The sequence below is a fragment of the Episyrphus balteatus genome, chromosome 1 (assembly GCF_945859705.1).
Source record: "Episyrphus balteatus chromosome 1, idEpiBalt1.1, whole genome shotgun sequence".
In the NCBI taxonomy this organism is placed as follows: domain Eukaryota; kingdom Metazoa; phylum Arthropoda; class Insecta; order Diptera; family Syrphidae; genus Episyrphus; species Episyrphus balteatus.
In genome coordinates, this window is record NC_079134.1 from 102934985 (window position 1) to 102949337 (window position 14353).

The 14353-nt window shown below is 30.5% G+C and overlaps 2 protein-coding genes across 2 annotated transcripts in view; one reads left to right on the plus strand and one right to left on the minus strand.

Moving 5' to 3' along the window:
* The first annotated feature begins 1521 nt into the window (after window positions 1–1521).
* On the plus strand, window positions 1522–3028 carry LOC129907153 (uncharacterized). Its single transcript, XM_055983230.1, has 2 exons — window positions 1522–1683; window positions 1740–3028. The coding sequence occupies exons 1-2, from the start codon at window positions 1647–1649 to the stop codon at window positions 2852–2854; spliced, it is 1152 nt and encodes a 383-aa protein (XP_055839205.1). The 5' UTR covers window positions 1522–1646; the 3' UTR covers window positions 2855–3028.
* A 2114-nt stretch (window positions 3029–5142) lies between these two features.
* The window catches only part of LOC129907149 (synaptic vesicular amine transporter), a 138599-nt gene continuing 129388 nt past the window's right edge, over window positions 5143–14353 (minus strand). The window contains exon 9 of the mRNA XM_055983227.1: window positions 5143–6933. Within this exon, the coding sequence (XP_055839202.1) occupies window positions 6868–6933 (66 nt within the window). The 3' untranslated portion in view covers window positions 5143–6867. The remainder of the gene's footprint in view (window positions 6934–14353) is intronic.

The window sequence follows — 14353 nt, forward strand, 5'->3', positions numbered from 1 at the left end:
AAAAAATATAATATTACTTGTTCTTGCATTTAAAGATCTACATATATATTATATATACGAACAAAGAAGACAAGTAAAATATTGAAGACTATAATAACTTTGAAAAGCTTATGCCCATATTTATGCTATTTTAGTAATTTACTAAATTAAAAATATTTCATCTTTTTGACTTTTTAAATTATTAAAATGTATTTAATATTTTACTAAATCGTTTCAAATTTTGCGTCACTATATTTTTATTTATAAAATTCCCATAAATTGTCAGATTTTACATTTTTATATGTATATGTACACTAGAAAATTCACCAAGACGAAATGAAAGTTTTGCTTATTGTTTTTGAAGCAAAGAATTTCTAAAGCCTAATAATGTAAATATTATGTATTTGTTTAAGATACTATTTGTATTTAAAAACACATATTTGCATTCCTTAAAGTAAATTTTTGTAATATTTCTTTAATTTGTTTAAAAAATTGATTTAGTAAGAAGGTTAAATGTACAAAGCTTTGATCTATGAACATAATACAAATAATTGCATGCTCAAATATATTAAATTATTAAATGTTAAATATTAAGATGTTGGCGTTAGTTTAATTCTCATAGGAAATACTGTAGTATCACAAAAACAAAAAAAGCCGATAACGCGTAGTCGATAATTGATAATTGATGACGCAAAATTATCTATTTTTCATATGTATTATAGCATAACATTTTATGCTGTCAACAACAACAAACGACTAATTTTATTTATTATTATAATAATTAATCCTGTGATGTTGAAGAGTAAAAAAATGTATAAAAGCCTATTTTTCACTACAGCCCAAATTAGATAATTTCGCAAATGAGGTCGGTTTGGATTTTCTATAGAATTTGACATTCGAAATGAGATAATTTGCGTAATTATATCATTTGGGCTCTAGTGAAAACAGGCTTTAAGTTTAGAAACAAATTTTTTCTGTACCCCAACAAATAAAAAACTTTTGTTTATCCTTTGCTATCATTTGTTGTTGTTTCCCGTGCAAAATTTTACTGAGCTAAGTACTGAGCTACCAATAAAACACGGTGTATGTATCACCTATGTGATTTTGCTTTACAGGTGTTTACGTTTTGAAAGCATTTTGAAAAGGATTTCATTCCTGTAAAATAACATTGGTGAATGTTTTCGTCTTATCAATCTTGCATTTTTACAATCTACAATCTACTAACCCGGGATTTAAATCTAAAATAGTTTTGCTCTGATCAACACTTGAAGAAAAAATTATTTTAAATTTTAAAGAAAAGTCCTATTCAAATCTTAATAGTGTAGCATGTTTCCAGTATAATTTACATGATAACGTTTCGTTATTATGTTCCAATAAGTAGCAATATCATTCGAAAATAGTTCTCTTCTTCTCTGTGATTAAGCTGAATTTCCAGTACAGTTTTAAACTGAACCCTTATAAGAAATTAAACTAATTAAAAATTAAGTAAACTCTATTTTACCAAACAAAAATTTCACTTTATTTTTTGTTTTGTTTTGAAAATAACTTCAATTTTTCTGAATCTTTTAAATTTACTCAATCTTGTTTGTAATTTATTTCTTTTCTCAAATAAAATTAAGCAGTCGCAAAAAAAATATTTTCAAAATTCTAATTGGATACAAACAACAATGAATTTCACCAAATATTTTAAACGCAATGACTATGGTAGAGATTGTCTAATATAGCTTCTTTAATTTAAATCAATTTTTCATATTCTTTAGATAATATGGACCGTTTTATGTTACATCAAAAAATTCGCTGTTCAAGAGATCCTTTTGAGGGTGACCCTTTCAAAATTCAATCCTTGAATTTTCGTTATGCAGAGAAACCCAAATTTTACCCAACAACAAACCGAAATGCAGAAAATTCTCAAATGAGAAATTTATATCGGAAGCAACCACACAATCATACCTTTGAAAGAGAAATACCATCTTCGTTTATGAATTTTGGAAGAAAATCTTCATCTGTTTGTTCTTTTTCGGTTACTCCAAAAGCTGAAAAATTAGTTGCATACTCCATTGTTAATTCATCTGAAAACAAATTTGATGTCAACCGTTCAAAGTCTTTTATTCAGCCTTTTATATCAGTTCCAGTTACTGGAGAAAGTACTACTTCAAATCATCAAAATTTAGTGAAACCTAAAAATAGCCTTGAATCGAAAAGACGAACAGATTCAATGACAGCTATTAACTTAGATCACAGTGGAGGATGCAAAATATCTATAAAAATTAATGGAGTTCCCAAGGATCAAGTACATATAAAGAAAAGAGTTAACAATCGTGAAATTTCCCAAACTAGGACAAAAACAATAACGAAATCATCATCGCCTAAAATTGAACAACCATATAAGCTAAAACCTTCTAGGTCCTACGTAATTCATAGAGATGATACTTCATCTGATATTTCATCTGATTTGAGAAAATCATCAAGAAAACTTTTTCGGGAATCCTCTACTCATTCTATGATTCCTCATAAAGAGGAGAGGACTAAATCAAGGGAATTCGATAAAAAATTTTCATTGGCAGTTACAAGAAACTCATCCTGTAAGGCACGAGGTACATCACAGTTAAATTTATCAAACAAAGGCTCTGGAAACGGTGCAATGGAGAGTTTATCTAAAAAAAAATCCTCGGTGCAGAAAACAATACCTGGAACAAATTTGGAAAGACGAGCTTTCATATTGGAAAAAATTTTATCGAGCAATCCAATTGTAACACAATCAAAACAAAGCTTAAATTTAAAGAAATCAAAATCCGTTATAAATCAAAGGTTTACACCATTACCAATATCAAGAAAATATTGCACTGTTGAAAATATCAATCCAAGAGTTCACTAAAACTTATACTTATTTCATAAAGTTAGAGAGTTTTGATGAAAAATTATTAATAACATTGTTAAAATAACATTAGTTAAAAGTTGGTTTTCTTCAAAGCTTTTAATTTTAGTAAAAAATAGTGCATTTTTTTTTTTCGAACATTTAGTTTCAAATAAATATACTTTTTCGACGTAACGTTAGTTTAATGAAAATCATTTACACTGGGACATGAGATTGAAATTTAATCGTAAAATGTATAAAATTAAAAATCAGCAAGATTATGGGCAACAAGATTAACGAATAGGATTTGGTCCAAATATCCCTCACTATGTAATGTGATTGTCCATTTAATATGGAGTAATTCTGAGTTCATAAAAGAAAATTTAACTTTAGGTACTTCTGTAAGATACAAGCAAATTCTGTATGAATTCTTGTAAGCAGATATTATTATTTTTAGCCCATTAATATTTTGACTCAATAATTGGGAAGTAAACTTTTAAATATTTCTGACATTTTACATAATACTTCCGAGGCATGTGCATAGCCGTATTTAGGGGAGAGGTTATGGGGTTTAACCCCCCCCCCCCCGAAATTTTTTTTCATAAAATCAGAAGATATAGTATGAACAAATACAAGTCTAATATGTGCTGCACTAAATCTTTTGTGTGTGTATTTTAGTAATTTAATTACCTATCTGAAAATCTCCCTTAAAGTCTACCAATTTTGTATCGTTAAAGAAGCTGTCGATGAAGTTTTTATAAGGGAAAACAAAAATGTTTTACAACGTTTGGTAAGGGATTTTTCAAAAAACTAGTTTTTAACTCTTTGATCATTTCTTTTAAGAACCCTTTAAATAACACAAGTATTTCTACAAGGTTTTTGGTGCCGAGACTAAACTATACTTTTTCAAAGGGTTACTGAACTCGAGTCCGAAGACAGAAATATTCGTTTTTGAAATATTACCGTTAAATCTATTTAAATCTTTCCGACATCTTTTCTACTGTCCGAGATACCTTCAGTTGCTTGTTACCCACTTTTGTTCTATGTTAAGCTTAAATCCAGTGTATAAACCAGTGTATAAACGAAAATAAATGTATTCATTTATTCAAAAGTGTAGAAACCTCGGGACTCCACTTTTTTCCGTTTTAAGTATTCCCGATTTAATTTAGAACTTAATTGATATAATAGAATATATCAAATTTTTGCTACAAAATTTCAATGTTTTTATATATAAAATTGTACGAACTAATTTGTTGTATAATGGTTCAAATTTATTTCTTTAAAAAAATTTTCTTCCTCGCTAACGCTCGCAATTTATATCAAACAACTTATCACTCTTTATAACGACTAGAGATGCCGCCATTTCATATTCGGTACATATTCGGTACATATTCGGTCCCCACCCCCCGAAATGAAATCCTAGCTACGGCTATGTGTATGTATAAGTACTACATATAATAAGGAAAGTTTATGCTCCGTAAAAAAATCAAAAATGAGGCCACAATCACCATTACGATGGTAGGAAATGCCAAAAAAGTGGGTAATTTCCATGGTACCATGGGTAATTTCTACCTGTCTGCCTGTATGTACCTCAAGCTACAGCCTAAGCCACTTGTGTGATTTTCTTCAAAGTTGGTAGTTAACAGTTTTGGATAATTACCTAGAGGGGAAATTAAAACTTTCTTAGGCCCATTTCACACGTCGCCGAAAACCGGCTCGGTTTTGGGTAAACGCCCCTTTTAGATGGTTGCAAAATGCACAAATGTGTATCTTGCAACCTGCCAAAAGAGGCGTTTACCCGAAACCGAGCCGGTTCTCGGCGACGTGTAAAATGGGCCTTAGGGTTGGTCCTAAACTAACGGTACCTACCTGTCGGGGTAAAAATTTAAGAATAAGAAGTACAAGAATGGGTGTTTTAAGAAACCAGTGCGGTATTTGTACACCTATTCCCGTAGGTACTTCTTATTCTTAGGTAAGAATAGACAATAGTTTGAGAAAGAGCCGTCAAGTTACTTAGCTCAAGGAGTTCAAATTGGTGTCAAATAAAAAAAAAATTTTTTTAAATAAGGATACCGATTTTAAAATAGAAACTTCTTTGTGGCAACCCCATTTTAAAAAAAAAATGGCATATCTTTGTAGTCTCTTTGATCAAATAACAAAATTTTTGAAATGCCATCAAAAGGCTATATAATCATAAAAATTTATAAAATAATATACCTTAAGAATGTAGGCCTACAAATATTTCAACCCTATTCAAACAAAAAAAAAAAAAAAAAAAAAAAAAAAAAAAAAAAACAGATCAACAAAGAAGGTAAAATTTTGTATGTACTAAAAGCTAAACTAAACACCAATCTTTAGCTAACAAAATACGGACAAGTACTCGCCAACCCTAAGAAAAATCCTTAGGTCCCAGAAGCATATAGTTAAAATTATAAAATTACAAAAGAACTAAAAAATTTATTTTTACAGCCAAAATGTATCATATGATCAGACGGCTTGGGGCAGTATTGAATGAAATTATTTAAAAAAATGTAAGTATTTATGTATAAAATTTTGTTCGTTTGTGATGGTGACCGATATCGATCAATGCCCGAATCCTAAATTTCAAAAATTAAAGCGATCCACCCTAATAAGCACCCTAATAAGCCTTGTGAGTAAAATGCCTTGTATATTTTTACTCTCTTCGGTTTAAAATTCAATTCGAGAATTATATTTAGCCTTTGGGCTAAATAGAAAGGTTCGTGCAGTACTTATTAGGGCCTTCGTTATTTTTGAATCAAGTTCCTAAGTGGAAAAACTGTTTCTAAATAATAAAAAAAAAATCCTCTAATTTTTTCAGATTTTTATTTTGACACTAGATGGCGCCCCAAGAGGGTTAAAGTTTTTAACATTTGAAATAGGTATGGTAGGTATAGGTATTTTTTTAGATATAGACTCCAATCAAAATTTTTTGATGAGGTCCTTGTCTACGTTAAACAACGTTTTCAAAAAAGTATAGATCATTTTTCTAGGACCAGGGGTTTAGTCAGGGCATGCATGGCTTTTTTGTATGTTTTCTGTTTTATTTAAACAAGCATATGAGTAGCATGAAAAATAAAATAAAATCCAACAAAGCCATGCATGCCCTGACTAAACCCCTGGTCCTAGAAAAATGATCTATACATTTTTGAAAACGTTGTTTAACGTAGACAAGGACCTCATCAAAAAGTTTTGGAGTCTATATCTAAAAAAATACCTATACCATACCTATTTCAAATGTTAAAAACTTTAACCCTCTAGTGTCAAAATAAAAATCTGAAAAAATTAGAGGATTTTTTTTTTATTATTTAGAAACAGTTTTTCCACTTAGGAACTTGATTCTCGAAAAAAACCTAAATAACGAACGCCCTAGTACTTATAACTTTTTTTTTGTAATAAACACCAAAATCTATATTTAACATTTAATTATCTCAATTTGACTAGCAACATTTCGTACCCTTCTGTTTGAGGGAGTAATGAATAAAGTTTTATTCATTGTATTTCCAACATTTAACAACAATTAATTTTACTATAGACTATACTTCCAATATAAATTGTTTATTTATTATATTCAGAATAGCGAGTAGAGTAGTTCTCTTTGGTGGTAAACAACATATTAATATTTTAATACTTATTTTTTCAATGCTCTTAAATTTTTATTTTTATAACTATTAATTAAATAAATATATGTATTTATGTGAATTGTAACCAGGTGCATACTTATTTATTAAATAACCAACAGTATTATAATCTGAATTTTAAGGTGTTCTAATTTGTAAGGAATATTCAGATGTTTTCATTAAAATTTTCATAAGACGGTGGGAATTAATCCGCTTAGATTAGAATTATTGCTGTTAAAAAATTCACAATTTTTAAATAATAAAGATAAAATGGAAATCAATAAAATACATATGATATTCCTGATATTATTGGTTGAAAATTTTGTTACTTTATTTTGCATGTCAGTTTTGCTAGAAAAAATTTAGTCGTCAATTCATCCTTCTTACTCAAACTTTTTATTCTTCTTCGACGTTTTGGTATGTGACATATCGAATTGAGGATCGTTCACCTATAATTAAGGACTGAAAATAGAAAAAAAATACATTTTAGAGATTTGTTTCTCATTGTTTCTTTGTAAGAATAACAACATATTAATTTCTTTATAATAAAACTTCAAATTCGTACTCTGTTCTCTGATGATTTAAAATATACACATATGTACCTATGCTATACTGGTAAATGAATTTTTACTTTAACATTTACAATTAATGTATACACACACTGAGCGCCATAAATAAAGGCACACATTTTACAAAAGATAAAAGTGATTATCGCTTTGGTAAAGAACCGCAAAGTATTTCAGTTTAAGATATCAAATAACGCACAATTTGCGATACTCTAACTCTAAAATTATAACTCCTAGAGAAAAATAATTTGCTTAAGAAAGAGAGATAATTATATTTCCAATCTAAAAGCAAGTTATCTTTCCGACCAGTCGTTCTCGAGATACTGAGACTAATTCGTTTTTCAAAATGGCGGACGCCCCACAAGACCAAACAATACGCAAACTGAAATTTGTACTCAGGATAAACTCCTCTTCAATACTGCACTCAAACTTAGCTGAACTCACAACTTTTTTTCAGATTTTTTCCCATTGACTGAACCAAAAGATCTACAATCAAGCCTAGTCATGCATGGACTCGTTACGGAAGAAATGAAGATATTTTTTCATCCCGATACAAATGGACAGTTAAAAACAATAATATCCATTACAGATTTTATTGGTATTAAATTACGAGAGAATCCGTCAGGCCGTTTAGAAATTAGGAGTGGTTACTTAATTTTTTAAATTTATTTGTTTGCTCAAGGTTAGCCCAGGATAGCCCAGGATAGCCCAACTTTTATTCTACGATTAGTTTAAAAATTATAGAAATTCTAATTCACCTAAAAAAAAAAAAATAGTACGTAACACCACAGTGACCTTTTTAATTAATAAATTTAGAAAAAGTAAATGCACTGGTGTGGACATTGCGCCTCAAGTGTTAATTACACCGGCACACAAAAAAAAGTGTCATGTACCAGGAACCAGACCTTCTTCTTCTTCTTTTTCTTCCTTTTTCTCGGCGCTGTTATGATCTCGATGTCGAGGGGATCATAAATATCCCACGTATCTGCTTCACACTAGTGATCGGTGATCCGCCTGTGGGGTTCGCCGGGTTGACCTCAGAAATCGGCGGCAAGCCTCCCGGTTTTGTATTGTTCCATTTCTAAGGCCAACTGAATGCTGGTGTTTTTGCATTTGCTTGTACCAGGAGTTTTTAGGCCTACCTTTCTTTTTATTTCGTGTTGGAACGTTGTATGATAATGCTATTTGACGGGGTTCTCAGGATCTCTCCTTTGAACATGGCAATACCAACTGAGTCGATCGTGTTCAATTTTTTGGGAGATGGTGTTTTTAACATGAAGGCTTCCTCGGATCTTCGTACTTCTAATTCTATCAAGCTTTGTTACTCCTGCTGTCATACGAAGCATCTTCATCTCAGCTGCCGTTAACTTACTCTCATACTTTTTGTACATTGTCCAACATTGTGAACCGTATGTGAGTGCTGGACCAGGAAACAGACCTATCTATCTATATGTTTTTGGAGGGTGACTGGACCAAACGGACTTGAAATTCGGATTCAGCGTGCCCGAAAACATATATAAAGATATGTCTGGTTCCTGGTACATGACACTTTTTTTTTTGTGTGCCGGTGTTATTTGACTTAGAATTCTAATTTAATTGAATGTATTCCAGATAACAATCCTCTTAAGCTTAGGTTGATTTGTTTCATTTCACCTTAAAAACCACAAAATACAAATATTTTTTCGAGTGTAAAAATCATTGATTTTTTTTGTTCTGCCCATATAAGGTACAATTGTCCTTTTTACAATTTACAATTTTCTCAATTATTCATGGTAATTCCAAAAAATTACATCACTTTTTTTCGTTCGCTCCCCCTTAGTTCAATAATTTTGGCAAAAAAACTTTTTTCAAATTAATTAATTGAGAAAAAGTGTAAAATGGACAATAATTATTTTAACACCGAAAAAAAAAAAAAAAACAAATTTTGATTTTTAATTATTGAACTAAAGGTGCGCTAAAAAAAATGTTATGTTATTTGAGATAATTGAGAAAAAGCGTAAAAAGGACAATAATTGGTGCTTATATGGCAAACCAAAAAAATCAATGATTTTTACACTTGAAATAATATTTGTATTTTGTAGTTCTTAAGGTGAAATGAAACAAAATCAACCTAAGCTTTTTAAAAGGATTGTTATATAAACTACATTCAATCAAATTAGAATCCTAAGTAAAATAAATAACATTTGAGGCGCAATGCCCACACCAGTGGATTTACTTTTTCTAAATTATGAATTAAAAAGGTCACTGTTGTGTATGCGTACAATTCTTTTGTGAGGTGAATAAACTTATCGTAGAATAAAAGTTCTGATATGAAAAAAAGTTTTTTGTTGTATCTTTTGGAAACATAGTACCTACAAAACTTTTCAGAGAAAAAAAAATAATTCCGTTATAATTTTAGAACTAAGGGTGGGCTAGCGAACAAAACTTAGGGTATCCTGAGCTAACCTTGGGAAATCGAACCAGGCAGGTTTGAAAAAAAATTAGCATTTTTGGGTACCTATCAACTTTACATAGCCAAGAAGAAACGTTGGTACTGGCACTTTCTTATTATTGAGGTGGAGCAGAAGAAATATTTTTTCTCCGCAAAACTTGGATGCAGTTTCATATGCAGTTTGATTTTTGAACCCTCTATTCTTAAAACGAAGGTCTAGAATGTAGGCTTTTGTCGTTCGCGAGCGAATTAGTTAAATGGACTAATTTAATACAGAGTGAATTAGTGAACTAAGTTCACATACTTAGTTCAATTTAGTTCACGATTAGCAAAGAAGAATTTTGTTTTCGATCCACTGTATCGGGAATTTCTCTCTACAAAACGAATTGTAGTGTATCACTAAGATACACTTAACAACGAAACATTCCAATTTCATGAATTGCTACTTGGTTAAAAGCTTTCAGTTCTTACCACATAACATCTCATAAAGTTCGATTTTCTAGCATATCTGGATTTGGAGATGAATTTCTTATACGCCGATTTTATAGAATAAAGAGAAACCAAATTGCATACTAGGGCGGTCACTTAGGGGCGAAACATTTGGGGACGCCGAGTTTTTACGATACTTTATGTGAAGAACGAAGGCACTCAAATCGTTGTTTTATTTGTTTTCGCGCTCCTATTTTTGACCTTACTTCTTTGAAAAAAAGGCGCCTCTTATCTATATTCAATCTTTTTTCATTTGCAAATGCGCCCCTTAGTTAAAAAAATTAACTAATCATTTTCTTTTTTTGTATTCTTAATCAGCCCTGTTGTGAGTTTTACTTGGACAATTTTTCGCTCGAAATATTTTTGTTCTCCCAGAATTTAGAAAGCTATTGCTAGTTTCATCGGAAGGAAATTAGCATTTTCCGCTAAACTGTTTTTTGTTTTTCACCAAAGTTTAAGTGAGCTGCTTACCTCGCATATTAACTGTAAAAAAGTTCTAAATACGAGGAGTTTTCGGGATGCGAATATTTTGTCTCCCGCAACAATAGAGGAAAAGTGAAATTTTATTTTTCCGGATGGAATGTTGTTCACGTGAAACTCACAATAGGGCTCATGTTTTTCGGGGAGGGGAACTAGAATATATCGTCGCTTGAAAAGAAATGTGACTCATACCAATTTAATTCGCAACTAGTGCGAGTGGGTCCTTAAAGTAGTAGGGGGTTGACATGGGACTCAACCACCAGAACGACTCAACGAACGAAGCTTTGTAAATTTTTTAACCCTTTCGAACCCAAGCTATGAAAATCAATATTAAAAAATATTTTTTTCAGTAAATATATAATAAAATAAATATATATAAAATAATTTTTTTTAATGTAGGCTTAAAGTCAATTTTATTTATTTCTTATCTTTTATTTTTTGGCGCAACGTTTCAGGGATGGTTATCCCCTTCATCAGGCAAAATATAAACAATATTTGATGAAAACAAAATAATGATATTTTGTTTTCATCAAATATTGTTTAATAATATTTTGTTTTCATCAAATATTGTTTAATAATATTTTGTTTTCATCAAATATTGTTTAATAATATTTTGTTTTCATCAAATATTGTTTATATTTTGCCTGATGAAGGGGATAACCATCCCTGAAATAATTTTGTTTTCATCAAATATTGTTTATATTTTGCCTGATGAAGGGGATAATCATCCCTGAAACGTTGCGCCAAAAAATAAAAGATAAGAATTAAATAAAATTGACTTTAAGCCAACATTAAAAAAAATTATTTTAAATATAAGAAAAGTCACCTAATTTGTTAAAAAATGAATAGCAAAAAGTTATGTTCCAAAATAATAAATAGCAAAACTAATGTGTTATTCTCATGTTACATGTAAGTAACATACACTGCCTATGACCACCAAAAAAGTCGGACAACTGAGAAAATAACTTTTTATAGAACAATATAATGTATGCTACTTCTTCTGAGCCAAAAAGCAAAACACTTTCTGGATTAACAATTTTTATATCTTTTTATCAAAATTATGACCATATAAAACAAAATTTTTTGCAAAAAAAAAATATGGATTTCAGTCTCTTTTTCGATAAAAAAGTATGATATTTGACTAACTTTTTGTACTAATCCAGTAACTAGGCATTATTATCTTTCAATTTAGCCATCGAAGCCTATAAAAATTATTTGATGGAATATTTTTTACGAATTTTTAAAGATATATTACATGAGAGTAACGCTGGTACCGAAAGGGTTAACTGTATAAATGGTCCAAAAACGGAAGAGAGACCGACCGACGAAAATCATCTTCCAGACGACCTTCATAATTGTCTCGGTTCCTTTGCTTTGCTATAATGTGTGTAGTGTACTACCAATTGCAATTCCATCTCATTAGCAATTTCCATAACTGCAGCAAATATTCTTCCAAATCATTCTTCGTAAAGTAGTTCAGTTAATGTGAAAAAAAATCTGAAAAACGTTGTGATGTCAGCTCAGTTTGGATGCAGCATTGAAGAGGGGTTTCTTCTTTCTTCTGAGTACAAATCTCAATACACCGAGAGCGAATTGAAGCCCCTAAACCCCCCTGCGTTCGCCCCTGATTAAAACATAAGTTTGCAGAAATTGTTAATTTCTAAAATATGTAAATCAACATTACTAACTGAACTGTGAACTCCAAAAAACTAGATTAGAATAAATAATGAAAATGCTTCAATTTTACTAAAATTATGGGAACAGTTTAAATAAGCTAATTTTTTTTAAAGTTTTTAGTTAAATGGACTTAATAAATTAAATTGAACTAAAATGAAAAAATGGTTTGAACTAAATTGATCGATCACTCATATGAACTAGATAAAGTGCCCAACTCTACTAGAATGGTGCACTCGGCTAATAAGAAATTCTTCTCCAAATCCAGATGTGCAGGAAATTCACACTCTATAAGATGTTATGTGGTGGAAATTGAAAGTTATTTAAAAGGATCGTGATTAATGAAATTGCAATGGTTCGTTGTTTAGTGTAACTCAGGGGCCCTATTATGCATGTATCTAGCAAGAGAAAACTTAATGTTGCGTTCAATAATACCGTGCGTTATGTGTTTAATCTGAGACGATTTGATCGAGTTTCAATCTATTCGAAGTTAATTTTAAATAGGTATGTCATTTGATCACCTCCTTGCCTATAGGGCATTGGTTTTACTCTCGAATGTGATTGAAACTCGTCAACCTAGTTATTTATTTGATAAGCTACGCTTTGGATCCTCTAGCACATCTCATCAACTGATTCATCCACGATTTACATGCTTAACATCTGAGTGACAATTCCTAGTTAGCTCTATTCGCCTATGGAATTCTCTACCAGGGCATATACGAAGGTGCGGCGGGACTGAGAGGTTCAGGATCGAACTTAAAGCTCACTACTCTAATTAATATTTTTTTCTTTCTTTCTCATTTCTTATATTAAAAAACATAAATCGAGATGTATGTTTAAGGGGTAATAACACCTTGTAAACCACGAAATCGAAAAAATTTATTCCAAAAACAAAATTCGGTGAAAAAAGACCATAAAATCGTTAAATTTTAATATTTGAAAAAAATCCTACGTAATTCACTAGGGAATAGTATTATTAAGCTACACAAAAAATTTTAGCCCGATAGGTTCAAAACTGTAGGAGTAAGTTGGTCGCCCAATGGAAACACAGGATTTTGCTATCATCCTGAACCACACCGCCATTTTTTAATGATGATTTTAATGATGTGAAATTTTTTAAATGGCGCGCCATTTAAAAAATTTCACATCATTAAAAAATTTAACATAGCCTATTCTGTTACCTATTAATATACTTAATTAAACTAAACAAACACCAAAAGAAAATAATATTTCTTCTTTGTTTTATACGCTGATGAAAATGACGCTCGATTTCATGGTTTACAAGGTGTTATTACCCCTTAAAAACTTATACCTACATTTTTGAAAATTATTATTATTATTGTTATAATTGTTTATTATTTTTTGTTATTTTTAATTTATTATATTTATATACTGCTATATTGTCATAAACACATTAATGTTCTGTAGCTCAACTCAATCAAATTTTTAAGCTTTACTTGCTAAACTAAAACTATACTACTTCGATCTCTCTGCAGTGCGACTACGTTTTACGATAATCGTTTTACTCTAACGATGCTTGTTAATCTTTACGACTCCTATTTAGTTACGTATCTTTTGACTTTTGTTTTCGTTAAGCTGTCATAATATTATTGCGTCTGCTAGTAGAATGCATGTGAGATGTGAGCCTCAAAAAAATATTTTTTTCGATTTAGTTTGGCCTTACGACTTGCTCGTTTTACATAATCGCTTTTTGTGACTATCGTTTACTTCACTATCGTTGACTTGGCGCACGTCCCAATTAAAAAAAAAAAAACAATTCTTTTTGTTGGTAAATTGACTATAGAGCAAAATTCCCAATACAATGGATTGGTTAAAAAAATCTTTTTAAATAATCGCGATCAATTCAAGGTGGCTCTAAAATCTCACAAAATTTCAATTTCCGTGAAAAACGAGCATTCCTCATAAGACCCAACCGGGGTGCAGTGCACAAAATTGAAAAAAAAAAATGTTGTTGATGCTTTATATATAATGTTCCTATGATTATGGTCTTTTTTACATGTTGTCGTCCAGTAAAACAGGTGAAATCAAAGGTTCTATTGCTTATATTAAGCTACTGATTGGATATCAAATTCTGCAACAAATACGCTTGAGTACAATGACAAAGTGAGGTTGTAAGATTCTCCTGTTTTTTTCTTGTAAACGATTTCTCCATTTGAACCAAAATTTCGATTTTTAAAACCTAAAATTCTTTTGGATTGTTAATATAATTAGTCCATTAGTA